The sequence below is a fragment of the Ictalurus furcatus genome, chromosome 27 (assembly GCF_023375685.1).
Source record: "Ictalurus furcatus strain D&B chromosome 27, Billie_1.0, whole genome shotgun sequence".
In the NCBI taxonomy this organism is placed as follows: Eukaryota; Metazoa; Chordata; class Actinopteri; order Siluriformes; family Ictaluridae; genus Ictalurus; species Ictalurus furcatus.
In genome coordinates, this window is record NC_071281.1 from 13,998,066 (window position 1) to 14,019,318 (window position 21,253).

Consider the following 21,253-nt stretch of genomic DNA (forward strand, 5'->3'; position numbering starts at 1 on the left):
ACAGAAACATGCTTTTCAAAAGACTCATTTGAATCCGACTTGTATTGTTTTACGAAACGTTGACATGGCATCACTGAGCGGGAAGAAAATGCAAATCAATCAGGCCTTTGAAAGTAGCTCAGGTTTTCAGACTCTGGCATAGCTCAGTGTATATATATATTTTTTTACCATAAATTACTGAGTTATGAAAGGCAGTGTGATGAACTGGTATTTATCACATTTGCAGTCCAAGTTTTTAAATCTCTGTGGTAGAGTGATTTGATTTGATGTGTGTGTGTAGAAATCCGTATGCAGGAGATGGTGTCTATGGGAGTGGGCAATAAGCCGTTTTTGGATATTAAACCCAGCGATGCTGCCATCAATGATCGAGCCATTGATTACATCATGAAGGGCAGAGGTATGACCTGACGTCAACTTAAAATGTTTTGCCTCCAACACTGAGGTTTTTACATTTTGTTTACTAAAAATCAAAGTTTGACGTATGCACACTTTCTTTGTTCTTCCGCTACAGGAGCCAGGACGAGGGCATCCATCGCCGTCTCTCTATTCGACCACTCTAATCCGTTTAAGAGAGCCTCTATGAATGCACCGGTTAACGGACCCCAAGGGCCAGGTGGACCCCCCTCTTCCACACTGCTGGGGCCCCTCAACCTTCACATGTACAGCAGCCAGACTCTGCTAGCAGGGGACAGACCCCTAATCAGCCCCTGCATCGAGGAGGACGAGCTTGAGCATGAAACCAGCAGCCAGCCTTCTATGAGTACGTCCGTTAATCCAGGGATTCGCAAAACTTTCCGCAGCCTCTTTCCAGAGTAACAGAATTATCTCCTTACAAGATTCAATTTTAAGAACATGCATAAGGCCAACACGTACCACCGTATTCATTTATTAAGGTCCGTAGAGCTTTATATTCCTGAACTTTCCACTCGCCCAGAACACCATGTAACATATTAACATCAGATCGCAGTTATTTCAATTAAAATGAATATTAATTATACTCCTTTTCTAGCTGAGTTAGCTAAATAATAACCATAACAACATTAATACTAGATGACCATAATGTGAATATTTTTTTTTATTTATTTTATTTAAAAAAATTTTTTAAAAGACCTCACTAATGCTCTTGTGGCTGAATGGACATATTCCTTCAGCCACACTCCAGAATCTACTGGAAAACCTTCCCAGAAGAGTGGAGGTCATTATACGTGAAGGGGGTAATAAATTTGAATTGGGATGTACAGTAAGCACACATGGGTGTGATGATCAGGTGTCCACAAACTTTTGGCCAAGTTCTCTATGCGGCATGTCTTTATTTCAGTGGGGAAATGTGCTGGTACAGCAAAATCTGGTGGCAAAATCTCAACTTTATGCAAATACCAATTGTGTTTAGTTAAAAGGGCAAGGGTAGACTTAATTTTCTTCTTACAAAGCGTCTCATTGCATTAAAGTCTTATCGGATTGTTTACTTCCTAGAAAGACACGGTACTTGATTTCCATAACAATGTTCATAACCAGAACAATAATAGTCAGAGAACGTAAACGTTAATCAGCAGCAAGCGGAGAGAAGCGACACAGGCAAGCAGATGCGTATGGAAACACAGCGCTGTGTTCCTGTGGTGCTGCACAGTCTTCAATGTCTAGACTAGCGCTACACATACACTGCAAATATACTCAGTAATATGAAATAGCATGTCTTCTAAGCCTTTTCATCATTTTTGACAGAAAGTATGCAGAGCTCCAGCTATTCTGTATAAATGTTAAAGAAGGGGATGGGTTCTGTTTTGAGTCTGGTTCCTCTCAAAGTTTCATACTCGCGCCATCACCTCTGGCTTCTTCGTTAAGGGATCTAAATCTACATCTGGATTCCCGCCAAGCTGCTTTGTAACAATTGTGTATCGTTAAACGTGTTGTACAGATAAAACCGAGTTGTAAAACGGCATGCGTTTGTTTGTGTCTAGCTACAGAGAGTTCAGGATCGTCCTCACGCTGTCTGTCAGGCAGCGGCTCGAGCGGTTCAGACAGCGGCTGTGTGTCCAGTCACCTCCCCGAGGCTCTGTCTGAGGAGCCCAGCTCACCATGCGACTCGTCCTGCTTCACCTCCAATCACAAACCCAGCTTCAACAGCCAGTACATTTCAGCGGTCAGTGCATGTGTGTGTGTGTGTGTGTGTGTGTGTTCATTACGTACTCCTTTTAAGACTTGGCATGCAGTCTAATCATTCCAGGCCCTCCATAACAACCATGAAAAACATGTACTTCTACTGTTTCTCAGAGCACACTGTTAAAGTGTGTGTATGTGTTAAGTTGATCAGAAAACATTTCGATATCAAACCAAAGTAGCTCTTGAATCTAGTTTTCCCATGCTGCTTCACAGTGGAAGTACACTTTCCCATTGTTCTGCTGGATGAATGTTTTTCTGCACATAATAATCCCCTGCAGTCATGGTTTGTTTGAAGTGGCACCTCTGTATCTCTTCTTTTAAAACATCAAGAGGAAAAACGCTAAATAATGACGTCTGCTATCAGGCAGTCTGTCTCTAACTGCATACAACTGTTTCAACTTGTATGCATAAATATAAATTGTGGTGTTCCTGTAAGCGACGTTAGCATGCAGTTAGACAAAGGCCCAGCCAGGTATGATTGGTACGTTAACGCTAAAGTTTTCAAGGATAATCGATTACATCAGGAACTACAGAACAAAATATTGAAGCTGTATTAAAACCACACGAGTTTTTAAACGCTTTCGATCTCTCAGATCCGTCTAGAGACGAAACACCATCGAAAGACGTTCTTGGTGATAACGGAGGCGTGTGTTCGTCCAGAAGTTCTGGTTTCACTGTCACTGCTTCTATACAGTATACCGTTAACTCGCGTTTTAATCCCAGGCTCATCACCTAATCTATTAAACTGGTGTTTTTGCTTCTTGTCTGTTTATAAACAGCTACTCTGACATGCAAATACATTTCCGCCTGATTGGTTAGTACAACCAGACTGAGTGTAAATTTGATTTCTGATTGCACAGCCAGTGAGGCAGCATCTAGTTTAGTATTTGATGTAAATCCACTAAGGTTTCTGGCATGTAAATTTGCATTTGATTAATATTTATGACCTGAAAAGCTGACGTGATAACACTAATAAGCCTCATTTTATCCAATAAAGACTAAAACTAGCCTCTTACCCTGTAATAATAACCCGTCCATGTCTCCCACCCCCACACAGAAAGGTGCTCAGGTTCTAGGCCCATCCACTATAGTGTGACGCTCTGTGTTACCACAGCTGCTACTGTAAGTCCTGCTTCTGCTCTCACATGACTCCTCCAACCACAACACACGCATACGCATGCATAACTACCACCTCATCATCAGCTACAGCCATATGGAACGTTTTACACCAGATCTGCATTTGTGCACAGCGTATAATCCCGTCTCGTTGTCTCGTAGGTTTAATGTCAGGCTGCCCCTCTAGAAGACGACAACGTCACTCCGCACAGAAGAGGACGCCGGGTGCGTGTATTTATTGTCCCGCTCAACCTCCAGCAAATCTCATCTCATCGTACGGACTTCTGATAGAGCTGGAAAATAGCACTGTTGTTTTTTTGTTTTTTTTAAAATGCCCCTTCTGAGCTGATATGGCTTATATATAACTTTTTAAAAGAAAGTCGTAATGTTAAGTGTTGTATTTATCGTTTTTGGTTGTTTGTTTGTTTTTTTAAGCCCTGGTACAGTAGTTTTCTGTACTCTCATCAGTAACTGTAAATAATTGTTTTAGTTTAACACAGTTTTGAACTGTTTCTAAGTTGTTGTTTTTCCCCCTCATCTGTCTGTTGACCACTTTGCTGTAGACTGCAAAAGAATTGGCTCTGAAATACCTCAATACCAGAAGGCAGAGCTACACCTGTATAAGCATAAGAGTGCAACGATGCTCCTCTGATAGTTCGAAAGCAGTGTGTTCTTCTCTTTTACAGCTGATGACTGTGTACCGTTCAGTTTTTATTCACTTTTCTTTGTCGGGACTCTCTACGCTGACCAGTGGCCAGTTATTTGGATTCGGATGCTACTGGCTAGCTGGTTTCCAGCTGCTCCAGGATCTGTGTTCATGCGGCGTAACCAGCATGTCGAGGAACTCTGAGGAGATTTTCACTGACCCCAGGTCAGCCAAAGCTGGTTGTTGAAGCAGCTCACTGGACTCTGGTCACTGCTTGACCCTGTTTGAGGAGGGAGTTCATTTCACTTGTCTTGTATCGGCTTTATATATATATAACAGCAAAACCCAGACAAATAAAACTGTACATTGCCTGTAAATATTAGCACCAGTGGTGCATCAAGTAAATAGCATGTAGGAGAGTAAGACTGTGATAACATTGTACATGTAAGCATTAGTCCGCAAACCAGGGAATCACTAAAGTGCCATTCATAATCAACTTTGAAAACATTTACACTTCAAAAAAGCGAATAGGTGTTGAATTTCAACTTGCAGCCGGACAATAAATGTCACTCTAAAGTGTCATATTTCCTAATAGGTTCACACATACTGTATTTAATAAAACTGGATTGGTTTGTATCCACAATGAACGCGAATTTCATTGCAGATCTGTTTCAGCCTAAAAGGCCGTTATATTGAACGATATTATTAAATATTATACCATTTAAGTATGTTTTCGTTAGTTCATTAGGTAAGATTTTTATTGACATTTTAAATATATTTCAAACTCAACGGGAATGCTTTGTGTTGCTTGGTGTTGAACAAATGTACATTTGTAAAGTGGATTTAAGGTGCACTATGGGTGATACTGTAGTGAACTATCCAGGGGCTATAGTTTGTCCAAATTAACATGGAGCTTTAATTTATCTGTAATGTCTTTGCAATAAAACCAAATTACACTATCGAATGAAACTGCAGTAAGGGATAAATATATATATTTTAAAAAGCCAGATTTAAATCTAATTCCTATAGAATCCTGGAAGACACAGTAATACAGTTATTCTTTAGGCTTAAAATATAATAATAGGACCCTGTTCAGTTTAATTACACTGCAGTTCGTGTGATTTACCAAGTTGTAACGTGCCTCTGTGACCTAATGTCTCTGTCTAGTATTAGGCTAGTGATGACTGATCTCAGATGGTAAGTACAAAATGCAAGATGAATAATTGTTTTAAATAATAATTATTCATTGTTATTTAAAACATTAAACGTATACAGTCAAGTGAACAAAAATCATTTTAGACTATAAATTGGCAGGTAGAGCACTTCAGGAACCCACCAGTTAAGAACCACTGATTTAGAATATTTTGAAATATCTGCATTCTCTAGAAACGAGAAGGCGCAAAGATGCGATTTATATACACACCTCTTTTTGTGTTATGGTACGGTGATTCCCAGCTGGTCTGGAGGAAACAGGCAGACCGTGTGGAGGGAAGTCTTCCTCAGTAACGCTCTTACACACTCGGTGTATTTCTTTGCCAGTGGTAGAGTGAACTTGAAATGAGAAATGAACATTTATGTAGAATTGTCTGAATTATCTACTGCTTGTTTATACTCTGCCTGTGTTGTTAAAATGCATTTGTACTGGCGTGGTTCTTGAGAAAATGACATGTAAAATAGGTAAATGTGGCTTTCTTTCTTTTTTCTTTCTTTCTTTTTTTTTTAATCCAATTGCAGCCCTGCCAAACCCAAAGAGGAATAATAAGCATTCCTTGGAATGGGGTAGGAAGTAAAAAAAAGACAAAAAACAATGCAGTAAACAGTAAAAAACTTAAAGCACATTTTCAACAAAGTGCTTGTCAAAACGCCTCGTAGAAAACATGAAATGGTTCCAAACAGCCAAATTTTCTGCTTTTTTTCTCCCCCCTCCTTCAGCCATTTTTGACCGTACTTTTCTGAAGATCTTCTTATGAAATATTTGAAGTCCAATATACAAAATGAGATGGTTTACTAAATCCCTTTTCACCTTTTACTGAAATTGTGATTCTAGCAATATAAGTGCTGTAAAAAAAAATTTAAAAAAGGGATCTGAAACGATATTACCGTACCACATTGCTGGAATATCCGTATCATTTAGACATGCTGATCAAACCCAGATAGTTACCTGGACCCACTGCAACAGCTTCTCTTGCTCTTCCAGCTGTTTGTGGGACCCGACTCTAATCACAGTCAAAAGCTCCTGCACAAACTTCTCCACTCCCATGTGACCGGTCTGCAGCAGAGGCATAAGGACATTAAGGGGCAGAGTTCAGCAGTACTACATGCACCGTTAGTTAGCATTTGGATGGTGTTTTAGCCTTGAGGCTAATTACAAATCAGCACATGAAGCACCAACACTACTGATTTCAAATTTCCACAGTTACCCATAGATGATGCACCAGCTTGACTATGCAGTCCTTCGAGTCGAGTCCTCTAGAGTCTAAGATTGTGCCAGTGAGAAAGGCGTGACACTCGCGAGCGTATACCATTTCTTCATAAGACATATTGAAGTATGCAAATGCAACATCTGGAGAAGAAGATGCTGTATTAGTTTGTGAACCACTGCTATGTGTGTTCAAAGAAAGAGCAAGAGACCGTTCGTTCCGGTTGAACCTCTCTTTTCATTTCTTTGAGCAGAAACCAAAAAATAATCGCAGAAATAAGACCCTGGATAAGCTTTAACTGGATCACCAAATTATGGCTGAAAACAGCAGAGCGTTCCAGGCTTTGGAGCCGGATTATAAACACAAACATCTGCACGATTCCGCACTGCTGCTACGGTTTATTATTCCTCTCACTAGGAATGTTTGGCCTTCATCAGTCTTAATGACCTTGACAGGCAAACGTGAAAATGGCAGAATTTTGAGGTTTTAAGAAAAGAACCCTAGTGTCCTCCCTGTGTTTGTTGTGCTGGAAGGAGACGACAGCCGTGATGAACGACACCCGATGAACGTAACTGAAATCGAACAGAATTACGCTTGAGCAGAAGATTTTAAATAAGATGAGTAAAGATCTTACCATTGCCCTCTTTCCTTGCAGGCTGCAACATCTGAGGCTGTTCATCTGTTGGAGGAAAGCGAAATCAGTCGTGCAACCAAATCTCTCTAGAACTCATAATGCCATATTTCTGTCATATTGTTGGAAGGCTTATTATGTGGTACTGTGTTAAACAAATGAACCCAAAAGACATGTTGGAGACTCACAAACCATGTGGGAAAAAAACAAGTGTTGGATGTGACCAAAATCGAACATTTTTGGCCTTGGCACAAAGTGCTACCTTTGGCGTAAACCCTTCTTGGTTGCTTCTCTGTCTGTCTATTTTAAATAATATATATAATAATAGATATAATGATGGTCCGTGGGATGTTGGGCTAGTTTTTCTAATCAAACTCGTGACATGTTTTGATAGCTCCTCGTTCTTCATGATACTGTTTGTTTAGGTATATTCTCTAAAATAAAACTCAATGGAACTTCTCTAATACTGAGACCATGTGACACTTTTATTGCTCACAGTTCAACTGGTTGCACAAGAACTAATTTTGGACAGCAACAACAGTGAATACATGTGCTCTCACAACCTCTATTCAAACTATATTGATTTTTCCCTCCATCTGAATATTATAGGCTATTTTTGTAGGCTTGTATTCCCAATTCATTGTATTGCAGGTCCAGGTTGTAACTCTACAACATGTGGAAAAGTTCAACTGGGGTGAATACTTATGCAGGATACTGTAATTAAAATCTCTAAGCCACGCAGGATGATCAGCTAACCATGTAATAAAAATATATAGGTTTTGACTACAGCGGTAGCTTAATGCATTTATTAGCTTTTGCTTTTTTTTTCTGCTGCTCAGTTCAGACTGGATTCTGTTCAGGAAATAAACTGAAGCTGTATGTTTAACCTGTGTAGATGATGCTGTGGGTGAAGTAGCCCCCTGCCTCTCCTCTCCCCAGCACTGCAGGATGTTCCACCATTAACACCCACCCACCAACAGGTGATGTGAAGCTGGTGATGGGAAACACACTCCCTCTCATAGATTCCCTCTGCAAAGCAATCTGATCTGCAGCAACAGACCATGTAAACAAACACACATCCAGTCAGTAAATGTGACTGTAATGTCATTAGAACTTTAACAGAAATCACTCTCTTGTCTCAAACCTCTGCTGGGATTCTGACGGAGTTCTCCGTGTATGTGTGTGGTGTGTCCCAGTCTCTCTTCGGTGTGTGTGTGTTCCCTCTCTGCACTGACTGTGTCACTGTTTTGCTGTTGTTCCTTGCAGCTCTGCCAGTTCCTGAAGAAGGTTGTGACCAGTGCGACTGTCAGGGCGGACTTTTCTGTATCTGACAGTTCTGATAACATCTTCATGAGCTCAGGTTTTGAAAGCATTGAGGTCTCCATTAATAAAGCCAGCCGCTCCAGCAGAGGACTGTCCTCTTCCTGCCTTCTCTCCCGCAGCATGTGCAATATGGAGGCCATTTCTCTGTTCCAGTAATCCTCTGAGACGCACTTGCTGTTGCTGCATGCTGTGCTCGCAGGTAGAAGCTTGCTATTATTCTTATTCATCGTCTCGTCATGAGCACACGAGTCGCCGGAAACTGCTGTGCCTGGAGGTGAGGTACCCATGAGTGAGGCCAGTGAGATTTCTTCCGTTTGCTCGGTCTTCTCTGTAGCAGCAGGTCTCGCTTCTGTTATTCCTGATGCACCGACAGAAACACACACAGCCTGGTTCTCCGGGTGTGTACTTGACCTTTCACTGGTGTTGTCTGGGCTTTCCCTTTGAATAGACAGTGGCTCATATTCATCTAGTGACTTCTGTGGAGAGTTGTAAATATTGTCTTTTATTATGGGATGGAAAGTATGATATTCTAGAGGTACTTCAACAACATAGTATAAATGCAAAGAACCTACAAGTTGTATTTGTCAAAGACAAAATGGGATTTTAAATCAGCCTGACTTTCATAGATTTTGTGTTTCCTATTTTACTAGCCTTATTCAAGAATACGGTCAAACACACACATTAATCCTTTAAACTCCCATGCCCTGTCTGTGGGTCCTCATCACTCCTATTAGTTTCACTATAATGATTATCAAATTAATTTACTGATAATAAAATGAGCCTGGAAAATTAAATGGAAATAACAGCAATTCTATTTGGCTAACAAAAACGAAAATTTCTCATTGCTCTACTGTCTCACTCGGACTTTCATCCTGGACTGTATTTTGCTGATGGACTTCACCAGACGGGTGACAAATGAAAGGAAAAACTGGTGGCTCTGTTATGCGCTGGGTTACATATATTATCTATGGGTGTAGTTGTCCTCTTAAAAGGAAGAGTCACTGCTAATCAATACCAACTTCTTTATGATCAACTTTATCCTATGACAAAACATTTCTTTCACTAAATGGTAGTGGTCTCTTCAATGACGGCATCCCTGTCCACAGGGGCTCACTGAATGACTTTGAGGATGAAAATGGAGATCTCTTACAAGGAGATTAAATTATATTTAAAATACTATTCAAGTTTGGTTTCACATAAAGTTCAGTTCTTTGAATTTAAAATTGTTCTATTGTTTTATTTGAATTAAACATGAACTTTTTTTGGTCTTTGATCCATTTATGCATGAAGTGGTTGAATATCCATTCTGGAGAACATTTATTGCCGTGGTATCAAATCCCATGGCTGTGGGTTTTCATTCCACACAAGCTGGAGCCACACCTGATAGTCAATTGATGGCCAAGATCAAGATGACTAAGCAGGTGGAACAGGTGTCTCTTTGTGGATAAGACTGGATTTTTAACCAATGTGCTTATAATTCTCACTCTGTGCACAAAATAGTGCCTTTCTCCCATTCCCTAGTGCATAGGTTCCCAACCCTGGTCCTAGAGTACCCCCTATCCTGGACATCTGAGTGTTTTCCCTGCTCTCAACTGTCACAATATGGACGTAATGGAGGTTAGGACGGACGCAAGTGCAGATAAGAGCTTTTAATAAAGAGAGGCAGGCAGACAAATCCAAATCATGACACAATAGCATGGTCAAAAACAGGCAATGGGTCAGGCGATCAACAAACAGGCATAAACGAGGCAAGAATTTGAGAACAAGAAACCAGAAACAAGATCAAACAACATGGATCAAACCGAGGACCAGTGTACAAACGCTTGGTATGGTGATAACACTCAATACTTCACAAAGAGTGAATGCCTTGGAAGTCCTTTTAAACTGTGGTGTGAGTGTGCGTGAGATTGGATGCAGGTGTGCATGATTTAGCATGAATGAGTGTTCTGAGAATTGCCATCCATGGCGGCCATGTTTGTAGGCCGCAGTGCAGGATGGGAAATGTAGTCACTGGTTTGCTGTGACATGACATCAACAAACATGATTCCCCTAAATAAACAGCTAATGAACTAATTAACAGCCCTTCCAGAAGTTGAAGTGGGTGTGTTAGAGCAGGGGAAAAAATGTGCAGGACAGGGTGTAATTCCAGGACCAGGATTGGGAACCTGTGCTTTGGTGTATCATTTGGACGCTATAGCAGTGTATTGTTGGGATTTTATTAGAACACTGAATATTCTCCACTATTCCCTATGAAATTGCTACAAAATGGCAAAATGTTACAAATCAGTGCATTATTTACTGAACAGGGTTTGTTTTTTGACGTACTATCAGATAGACCCCATATCACTAAAAGTCACAAGAACTTTTTCTTATCGGTTACGATGTGCTTTAGAAATGTTAGCTTTATTCTAAATGTTGGATTTAGAATTTTGGATTGGACTTAACCTTAGGATTTCCTTCATTAATGTAACCTGAGGCTACTGATAAACACCCCACAGGATCCAGAGTGAAAGAGATTGGTGATTCAACCGCAGCTTCAAATTAAATTCCTGAAGCCTGTTGCTACAGTATAACCCCCCGCCCCCCCTGGAGAAGAGCCTGGAAATCTCAGTCTACCATGTGGTGTTTCTGACATTGTTCCAAGCATATCACATAATGCTGCCTCAGCTAGTGCTTCCCCAGCTGATAATCAATGCAGATTATTCTGATGGAATGGTGCTAAATATGGTTGGTTTAACAGACTTTGTCCAGGCATGCAAGTACAAACCTCACTGTCGAGACTAGAATCTGAGATGATGTCTTCATCTTTGCATGAAAGATTCCTTAGTTGGGCCCTAGCTTTACACCAGGCCCTGACAGAATACATACATCACAACAAGGAAGACAGGAATTAATCAGATTACGTTAAGGGTTCTGTGATGTACAGAACTGCGTCTATTCAGACAAAATCGATCCAGTCTGTGCTATGTGTCTCTTTTACCTGTAGTCCGAAGAGTTATGCAGTGCAGTGGACAGAGCAGGGATCTGGAACGCCTCAATCTCCTGACACAGCAAAGGCCATTCCCTGCAAACACACAATGGCCATTTACAAAATCTGCACTTTAATCTGTCGTACAAAAGCTTTTTCTTATCTCTTACAAATATGTAGTGTCAACACAAGATAGGGCAGTGCTCCACTCTGACACTCGGGTGGATTTCACAGATACAGACCAAAACATAAGACTAGATTTCAGCATTACAGCCATTCTTTATGGAAAACTTCCTTTTATAGTCATAAACTAGCTTTCATTTCCATCCAGAAAATCTTCCCCCACCTGAAGTCTGCAGGCAGCAGCAGGCGACCACATCTCAGGAAGTTAAGAATGTGCCGGAACATTTGGCCATCGCCGTTAACCAGTAGGCTCTCCCCAAAGACAATCCATTTAATCTTCGTGGAATTGGAGAGGAGCTCGGGATGCTGAAGAACAGGATTTCAGATTCTTTATACACTCCACAGAGCTACAGTGCTGGAGATGTCTTTAATTTAACAACATTAGGGAGGTATGACCCGTAAATGTGTATTTTATGTTCTCTATTGCATTTGGGTTGATCTTGGCTTAGAGTGTCAGTACAAGCAAAATTTTATTTGGCTGAGTAAACATGAGGATAAGTCGTGGAGCCAAGACATCACATTTCACATACCTTTATAAGGGTTTTGAAGTAAGTAGCATACCAGTGTGTTCCAGCATAAACCTTTACAACCTTATAAAAGGTGAATGTTGACACTGAGGCAGACCAAGACATAGCACTCATGTAGCCTGCTAAAAAGAGATCAGGAAAATAGTCTCAAAAATGCACATAACCTTAGACCTAAAGATCTATCTGGCCTTCTATATTTATTCGCACAGAATATATTATAACACTTAAGTCACGATAAGTTCTCTCTCTTTTTTTCTTTTTCTAGAAACAAAGACTGCTGGAAAGTGCTGTGACTACAAGTGCTTGTTTTCACACTCACTGGTCTCCTTCCTGTGGAGGTGCTCTCGCATAGCCTCTCTGATGGCGAGGTAAACTCCATCTTGATTGTCGAGGTAAGCACAAAGGCAAGGCAGCTCTTCAGCAGTCCTCGTCAGAGGTAGACGTGATGTTCCCAACCAGTTCCTGCAGTATCACAAACATCTCAACACTTCCACTAACCCCAAATCTCCCATCCTTACAATGCCCTCCAACATCCCACCTGAACAACAATTATTGGCACCCCATTTAGTCAATACTTTGTGCTACCTCCCTTTGCCAAGATAACAGCTCTGAATCTTCTATATCTGAGTCTCCAATATTAGAGGAGGACACTGTACCTGACCCTCCTCATAATGGGCAAAATTTCTAATAATGCCAAAAACCTCTAACACTGCACTGCAATAATGACACAAACGATCGAAAATAATGGACTCCAAACACAGCTTAATAATTGCCAAATTCCTAATGTTCCAAACTCCCAACATCCCACTGCCACGATAAACCAATATTATTCCAAAATTTCCAAGATCCCAACTTAGTAATTGATAAAATTCCTAATTTTCCAAATCCCAACATCTCTTCTTAAACCCAAATTCCCAAACACCCCCCCTTTCTAATCTATCAACATCCCAGCCCAGACTCCAAACATCCTACCAACATACCAGAAGACACATGCCTTGAAAATTCACCACCACAATTACCCAAAGTCCCAGTATCCCACTCCCACGATTACCCATAACCCATTTCCGCAATTAGCCAACGTTCCAATGACACCCCGCATTTCCAAAATCTCACTATTTTAATACACTAAACTCACCATAGTAATATAGTAATATTGCCCCCAACTCTCATCACCAGTAACGCCCAGACTCACTCTATATGTTGGAAGAGCACTCCACTGCCTGTGATGTAGAGTCTGCTGCCCTCCAGATTGCTGTCCACACACAGCTGACCCAGTGAAGAGTCTGGATACTTCACCAAAAGACTCAAGCTCAGAACATAGAGTGGCTCCATCGCACAGCACACCTGACCTTCTGAACAGGAGTCACTTGAGCTGCTCCAGTGTTTCCAATCTGATAGGAAATAAAGCATCATAAAACAGTCGAATATTCTCTTTCTTTTTTTACGTTTTTCCTTTGGCTTTAAGCACATTACCTTTTTTGTAGCATTGCACTTTAGGCTTGTAAATGTGAGGCTCACTGTACTACATACCACTCATTTCCTGCAGAATCTCTATAAACTCAGTCATGCCCACCATTCTGGCTTCATCACACAGTTCTCCATATTCGCTGAACAGCTCTGGCAGTAGGACTGTCCCGGACTGCAGGAAATTGGCTTTAATGAAGAAAAACAAATGCAGGTCATCTTTCATCGTCATCTTTCAACAGCTGTTGCTACTCACATTGTTGTCTTAAACTTTCAGACCACAGTGTGCTGTGTATCTTTTTTTTTTTACTGTCTCCATTGCCCTAATCTTTCTCTTTCTTGTCATTTTTAAGTGCCTTTAACAATCCTACGTGTGGTTTTCTTTTCATTTTTCAGGTTTTTAAATATATACCCATCAACAATTTTTCAATCAACATGTGCACTTTAAGTATTCAATTTTGAAATTCTTGAAAATACAAACTCAGTCTACGTATAGTCTTCATAATAGTGACATGGCACCTATTCAAAACCACTTGAGGCAAGAGGTAAAAGGAAGCTGTAAGGACACCAAATGCATTAAGTAATTAGAAGCTCTGTGCGTGCATGAATCAAAGCGAAATCTAAATCCAGAGAGAGTGCTTGCCTATGAACCTGAAGAGGTGGCTGCTACACTCTATAATAGCCACATCCTCACAAAGCCACAGCAGATTGTCGTGGGTGATCAGGCCCGGATGCAGGCGTACATGCTCCAGAAGAACAAAGCAGTACAGCACTTCCTCCTTACTGGCCACCAGAGGCATAGATCCCAACCCCTGTGGCATGACCTTATGAACTGAAATACACAGCAGATTACTATATGTAGTAATTATTTAAAACAGAGATGAATTATTCGTGTTATGTTTGTGCAGGAAATCTAAATACTCAGTCAGAGAACAAGGTGTGCGTCTCTTAACATCAACAACTTTACTACTCTCATTTTCTGTACAACACCATTCTCAGATCCAATATGAACATGTATACAGTGCCATCTAAGGGCTATTAATAAGTCCCTCCAGGATTTCAGAATTTCCCGATCGCAGATTTTCCACAGATCTGGGTCAAGACACGTCATTTGACCTCATCAAATTCAGCCAAAGCCCTCTTCGGTTCACGTGAGTCGAACATAAGTACAGCTAAAAGGTCTCATTTACCAACAAACATCACCGCGAAATACCACGCAAAACAATTTTGTGCAATTGCAATTTCTCCAAATCAAGTAGTTTTCCGCAAAAAAAAAAGCACAAAAAACTCAGCAAACTGCATCTCAAATTTAGAACATTTTTAAAAAATCAAGCATTTTTGCCCACAACAAACACAAAAAAAATTCCACATAATGCTGTATGGATTGATTAAATGTAATAGCATATTGTCAGTACAAGAGAACACAACATCATGCTTAAGTATAATCTGAGGAGAAAGTTAATAAACTAAAGCCTAACCACATTTGGCTAAAGTAACTCATTTATTTATCTTAGGTAACCATTTTATACTGGTCAGGGTCATGGAGGATTCGGAGTGTACACTGTGTGTGAGCCAGGAAAACACTCTAAATGGGACACCAGTCCACCCACCAGCATGTTTTTGGAAGGTGGTGTTGCCCAACATGGGGCTTTGCCCAAACAGGCTTCTGTCCAAACAAGAGCACCTGAAGCTTTGTCTAACATGGAGGCTTTACCAAACCCGGGGATTCTGACAAACAAAGGGCTTTACCCAACCAGGGGATTCTGATCAACATGGGGGTTTTCCCCATTCAGGAGCAACTCTTTTTGTCCCCCAACCAAGGAAATGAACCCAACAAGGGCTTTGCCCATTGTGGTGCTTGGCCCAATCAGTGGCCAATTCTGCCCTATTTATATCATATTTATACAGTACATGGGATCTATTCATCTATGGACTGACCTGTCTTGTGTCCTCTCTGCGCCTTATCCACTTATTTCACATTGTTATGTTTTTGTTTTTAACTGTGCAAAGCATCCCCACTACATTTGTACCCATCCTTCTATATGCACTACCTTAGTGGTACGTATTGTATTTAATTGAAATTATACTGTGACTGTATTGTGTTGTACGCATTATATAGTATTGTGAATGTACTTAATGTACCTGGCTGCGAAGACACCTTAATTTCCCCCACCAGGGATTAATAAAGCCATCCATCCATCTAGCTATCCATCCATCATTGGTTTATGCCCACCCAGGCATTTAGCCATTCAAAGCCTCACTGCACTAGATGTCTCTCAACCAATAGATGAATTGGGAAGGCGGGCCTTCAGTACAAATTCAATCAGAGAAACTAACATTATATCAAAAAAAAAGATGGCTTGGAGCCTCACTGAAATCATGTAAATCATTTTAAGGTTAGCTAATGTAAAATTATGTGATCTGTAACATTAATCTGAAGCATGCTAAAAAATTTCGTTGCTTGGCAACAGAGAGACAAACCGTCATAGCAGCCTTTTGAAAAAAGCAGTGTGAATCCCAGGAAACTGTAGCTCATGTATTAAAATGTAATCCCTAAATGAGTAATAAGTGAAAGGAAGCGGTGTGTATTGTGATTTTCTACCAGCAGATGGAGGCGTTGACTCAACTGAACGTTCAGGCTTTGGTTTGGAGTCAGTGAGCTGCAGGAGCTTTCCTAAAGCCTTTCAAACACAGACCACACATGCATGCTTTTTATGAAGATGGAAGGCTCGTATTTTTTTTTTAAAAAGCATATTACAAGAAATGCAGGATTTTCATACAACAGTAAAAGAAAGATCCCCCCCGCCCCCCTCACTGAGCTTTAATCCATACAGAGAGCTCTTCCACACCCACCTGCTGCAGAGCCGTTAGATGAAGATCTTCTGCAAGTTCCTGTAATATGTTCATTTCCGACGCACACGCTGAAGTCAACTTTCTTGTGCTTATGTAGTAATAAACATGTCTAAATGCGCAGCCATCTCGATCAATAAACACTGTGGACCTGTGTGCATGTGCACTGGCTGATTTCAGCAGCAAGGAGTCCTGAAAGTGGGCCAGTCTGCTCAGAGGAATGGAGAAAACAGAGCCTCCTACATTGAAGCTGCATTGAAGCTCTTCTCCTTCTTCCATAATGAACTCATAAACCAGCGTATTACTTAGACAACATGCTACTGTAACAACACAGGGAAACAAACAAACAAACAAACAAACAGTAAGAACAGCTCAGTGAAATGCCACTGCGCGCGCGTGCTAAACGAAGATCTTCTGTTAGCAACGCTAGCTAAAGTTCAGTTGCCAACGGCGCCATGTTGTGTAGCAACAAAGTAGAACCTCATTGTGTCCGAAGTTAATCGAATCTGCTTCCTCCTTATTGAGATCCGAAGAATAATTACTGTAACTGAATATATATATATATTTAGTTTATCCAGTAAAAAAATAAATGAATGAATAAATAAATAACCGTTGGTACCTGTAACAAAGCATAATTGAATACAAACAAACCGCGCGAGCTTCGGCTGTTTTTTGAACGTGTATTTTAGTACACAGCACGCGCACATAATTAACCAATTAACCAACCAAGTGCATCAATGTATTGCTCTCTCTCTCTCTCTCTCTCTCTCTCTCTCTCTCTATATATATATATATATATATATATATATATATATATATATATATATATATATATGTGTGTGTGTGTGTGTGTGTGTGTGTGTGTGTGTGTGCTACATATACAATGTATTATTATTATTATTACTACTACTACTACTACTAGGCTACTACACTGTACAAATATAATTTGGAAAAATTATTATTTTGATTTAAATATATCCAGGTCATTGACTGCACCAGCGTTGTTCACTAATAATTTAATTTTAAAAAAATAATAAGATAATTATTTCATTTGTCATTGCATTATGTTTTTATTATATATTTATTACATAGTTCAAAGTGGTATGCATGTCCAGTGTGTGAATGGGTGTGTGAATGCTCCCTGGGATAGGCTCCAGGTTCCCCGGGATCCTGTATAGAAAATGGATTGATGGCTGGAGTTTCAAACCCACTGTATTTATACCTTCTAAGCGGATATTACGATGGTGTGTATTACACACCAAGATCGTATCTATTAGGCTATTCCTAACATTGCATTATGTTTTTATTATTTATTATATATTTACTATTATTTTTACTACTGGTAAAACCCAAGTGAGTGTATTATAGTGGTTAGTGAGTGTTTCAAAACGTTCACTAAAAGAAGTTTATGTCTGAGAGAGGAAAAAAGAAGGCGCTAAAGCACTTTGGGACATTTATCAACACACCCTCTCACCCTGCCTTGAACACCAATTTTTCCAGTGGTCTTAATGATCAGAAATATAGCTATATTTCCACCTAACACTACCATGTGTGCAGTAGATGGTTTAAAGTAGATTTAATATTAATTTATGTTTGTGAAAGCAAGGTTTAACTACAGTGAATGTCTAAAATAATGAGCTAGTTCTTAATTTAAAATAAACTCACCTCTTATGTTACTGGTTCCCAATACTGGTCCAGGAGTACCCACTGTCCTACAATGCTGTATTGTTGTGTTTTCCATACTACCAACACACCTAATTCAGCTTATCTAATTAACAGCCCTTCCAGATTTGAAGTGAGTGTGTTAGAGCAGGGAAAGACCAGGGATACTCCAGGACCAGGAGTTTGAACCTGTGTCTTATGAGGCGGCCATCAGTATTGTATTAATTGTGTTTGATTGCCACCTAGTGGCAAGTATTGCATGATGAATTTGAGCTCTGCACGTTTTTCTGTGATTATCATTCATTCATTCATTCATTCATTCATTCATCTTCACTAAGCTATTTATCCAAGTCAGGGTGGCAGTGGATCCGGAGCTTATCCCAGGAACACTGGACCACTGGACACAAGACTGGGACACCAGTCCATTGCAGGGCACCATGCACACACATGCGTACACCACCAGCTACCATTTCACCAACACCAATTATCTATGATGATTTTTAATACAATTATGAAAGGTTGCTTATATTCACAAAGTAAGAAACTACTGCTTGTTATTGGACATCCAAGTTTGACTTCTCATTACCACTTTCGTTACGGTCTTCGTGTGTTTGTAATTTGGAGAAGTAAAGAGTGGGAAGTTTCTTGGACATAATGAAAGAAAACATTAGCCGTGGTAGGTTAGAGGGTTAGAGGTTCAACAGTTACTGGCATTTATCTGGGAGCCAGACACAAACATGAACAGCTCGTCTTACTCCAGCTATAACAGCACAGTCTTAGGGGATGAATGGGCCACTGCGGGGGGAGCTGTGGCGTGTGTCATCCTGTCTGTGTGCTTTGTGGTGGGGACTCCAGGGAACCTGCTGGTCGTATGGACCATCATGAGGCACGTGAAGCAGCGCTCTCATACTCTGCTGCTCATCATGCATCTGGCTGTTGCTGACATGCTGGTAGTTGTGACCCTGCCTCTGTGGATCTACTCTCTGGCTTGGTCCTGGGTTTTTGGTGAGGCTGCTTGCAAAGCCATGGTGTACGTCATCTATGCCTGCATGTACGCCAGCGTTTTTCTGATCACCATTATGAGTGTGGAACGCTATTTGGCTGTCAGATACCCTTTCAAGATGCTGCACTGGAAAGACAGCAATGCTATGAATCTAATCCTGGCTGGGGGGTGGACCCTAGCACTCATTCTAGGACTGCCAGCTATTTTCACTCGGTCTGTTGATGAAAGCATGGATGGTGTTCAGCACTGCTTCTTCTCAGAGTTTGGATCAGTGGCCCTGGAGGTCTTTTGTGCATGTTTGGAGACATTGATCGGCTTTGTCATCCCATTTCTCACCCTGGCTGTGTGCTATGTCAAGGTGGCATCTCAACTTCGCCAGATGCACAGAAAGAATAAACAGAAATCTGCCTTCCTCATCAGTGCAGTGGTGGTGGCCTTTGCTCTGTGCTGGCTGCCCCATCATGTTATAAATGTCATTAATGTAGCACAGCTGCTTGGAACACACTCAGAAAAACTGGAAGAAGTCTCAGAAGCAGCAGTGTTCATCTCTGGAGCGCTAACGTTCATTAGCAGCTCAGTAAACCCAATGCTGTATGCTTTTGCTGCCAGAAACTTCCAGGGTAGTTTGAGGAAGTCAGCGATGGCCAGGCTCTTCCAGGAAATTGCCTCATATACTGTTCAATTAAGAGGGACGGAGCTCCAACCACCTGAAAGTTTGGACCAAGATACACTCAAAAAAGAGTCTGCAGCAGGTGTCTGAGGTGTACTGTATGACTTCTGACTAGAACTGTGTTTTTGACTGCACCACATATTGAGAACTGTCATGGTACTGCTATTATAATGCTCAGACTCAATACATAGAATGGTGTTCGTTAATTCTTATTCATTCACAAGTTTAAATTGGTTGTACTTTTGTAGTTGCTTTATGAAATGAAACTAATATTTGTTTTTCACGCAAATCATTGAATTACAGTAGAAGATGTTCATCCTTTTTCATTTCATTGACTCAACACCCTAAGCCAGTACAAAAGGAAGTGATCAGAATTCTTGAGAACCAGCTGTCGTAAACATCATGTGTTCAGACTAGACACAAACTGTGGTTAGGGCGATTTTACAGTAATTGAGCCTGGGCCTTCTCACTAAGAAATACACAAGTAAAAAACATTACGCCTAATTCAACTGTGTGTAAATTTCCCATTCATTTGGATCAAATGTCCTCATATGTGGACAGTGAGTCTCAAAAGAAGAATGTGAAAGAGGACATTGAATTTTGTTTCAGTTTGTTATAATGTTTTTATAACATGAGTGATTTAAGTATTTCAGGACAAAATTGCAACGTTTTAGTAAATGTAAACAATACCAAATGTATTATCAGTAGTAATTAACACAAATGTTTTTAGCAAATGTAAACAGATCTAATAGATTTTGAATGCTTAATTTTAATTGATTAGGTCATGTTTATTTTATATTAAGTAGTTAGTTGTGGCTACATAATTTAAAATCTTAATTTAAATAGGTAAAAATATATTTCTTTTCTTACCTTTTAGGTATGTTCCACTGAAACCTTTGGACATGGCAATAAGCAGTAGTTGAAAAAAAAAATTTTGTGTTATGTTTATATATATATATATATCTATATATCTATCTGTGACAAAAATCTCTTGAATTCTTCCTATGTCTGGGCTATGGGGTAGGGTGACAAGAAGGAAGACCAAAAAATAACAAATACATACATCCCATCTCACAAACCATGTGGAATAATGTGTTATGATCCGATGAAACCAAAGTTGAACTTTTTGGCCATAATACCAAACGATATGTTTGGTACATAAAAAAAAACAAAAAAAAAAAAACACAGCACATCGCCAAAAGAACAACATCTCCACGGGGAAGCATGGTGATGGAAATGCCATACTTTGGGGCTGTTTTTCTTCAGCTGGAACTGGGGCTTTAATCAGGGTGCAGGGAGTAATGAACAGCTCCAAATACCAATCAATGTTGGCACAAAACCTTAAGGCTTCTGTTAAAACACTTAAGATGAAGAGGAATTTCACCTTTCAGCATGACAACGAGCCAAAGCAAACCTCCAGACTGAGAAAGGAACGGCTTCACCAAAACTTGTGAGAAGTGTTGTGGCCAGCAATTCAAAATTACTTTATTTCTTTCTTAAAATGGTACATTTACTCAGTTTAAACATTTGATATGTTTTCTATCTTCTATTGTGAATAACATATCGAATTTGCAAATCATTGAATTCTGCTTTTATTTATATTTTACACAGTGTCCATATATATATATAT

The 21,253-nt window shown here is 40.2% G+C and overlaps 3 protein-coding genes across 6 annotated transcripts in view; 2 read left to right on the plus strand and 1 right to left on the minus strand.

The window, feature by feature from the left end:
* Positions 1-4,575, plus strand: part of plekhg4 (pleckstrin homology domain containing, family G (with RhoGef domain) member 4) — a 70,878-nt gene extending 66,303 nt beyond the window's left edge. The window contains exons 20-24 of one of the 2 annotated variants that reach the window (XM_053617347.1): positions 281-397; positions 512-760; positions 1,959-2,140; positions 3,218-3,282; positions 3,439-4,575. In XM_053617347.1, the coding sequence (XP_053473322.1) occupies positions 281-397; positions 512-760; positions 1,959-2,140; positions 3,218-3,256 (587 nt within the window). In that variant the 3' untranslated portion in view covers positions 3,257-3,282; positions 3,439-4,575. The remainder of the gene's footprint in view (positions 1-280; positions 398-511; positions 761-1,958; positions 2,141-3,217; positions 3,283-3,438) is intronic. The other variant, XM_053617348.1, reaches the window with a different exon arrangement.
* On the minus strand, positions 4,066-16,664 carry LOC128603123 (BTB/POZ domain-containing protein KCTD19-like). Of its 3 annotated transcripts, none has more exons than XM_053617350.1 (17): positions 16,292-16,664; positions 16,041-16,119; positions 14,082-14,270; positions 13,505-13,627; positions 13,167-13,365; positions 12,294-12,436; positions 11,978-12,093; positions 11,611-11,753; positions 11,277-11,360; positions 11,064-11,148; positions 8,118-8,772; positions 7,861-8,019; positions 6,977-7,021; positions 6,343-6,485; positions 6,084-6,191; positions 5,346-5,473; positions 4,066-4,202 (listed from the first exon to the last, which is right to left on the minus strand). In XM_053617350.1, the coding sequence occupies exons 1-16, from the start codon at positions 16,565-16,567 to the stop codon at positions 5,357-5,359; spliced, it is 2,664 nt and encodes an 887-aa protein (XP_053473325.1). In that variant the 5' UTR covers positions 16,568-16,664; the 3' UTR covers positions 4,066-4,202; positions 5,346-5,356. The 3 variants fall into 3 exon arrangements, with proteins under 3 accessions (XP_053473325.1, XP_053473324.1, XP_053473326.1); XM_053617349.1 differs by having other exon boundaries at positions 11,978-12,096; XM_053617351.1 differs by lacking the exon at positions 14,082-14,270 and having other exon boundaries at positions 11,978-12,096.
* Positions 16,665-18,596: 1,932 nt separating this feature from the next.
* si:dkey-148a17.5 (uncharacterized protein LOC100535037 homolog) lies at positions 18,597-20,164 on the plus strand. The gene has a single exon (XM_053617159.1). The coding sequence runs from the start codon at positions 18,688-18,690 to the stop codon at positions 19,711-19,713; it is 1,026 nt and encodes a 341-aa protein (XP_053473134.1). The 5' UTR covers positions 18,597-18,687; the 3' UTR covers positions 19,714-20,164.
* Positions 20,165-21,253: the final 1,089 nt, after the last annotated feature.

Bases quoted from the DNA above. Each gene is read 5' to 3' on its own strand.
- LOC128603123 (XM_053617349.1), bottom strand. From the start codon at position 16,567: ATGGAAGAAGGAGAAGAGCTTCAATGCAGCTTCAATGTAGGAGGCTCT. The intron at 13,628-14,081 runs GCAAGCACTCTC...TCTTCATTAAAG, and splicing joins CCACCTCTTCAGGTTCATAG to CCAATTTCCTGCAGTCCGGG. The intron at 5,474-6,083 runs GTAACTATCTGG...TCTCATTTCAAG, and splicing joins AGCTGTTGCAGTGGGTCCAG to TTCACTCTACCACTGGCAAA.
- si:dkey-148a17.5 (XM_053617159.1), top strand. From the start codon at position 18,688: ATGAACAGCTCGTCTTACTCCAGCTATAACAGCACAGTCTTAGGGGAT.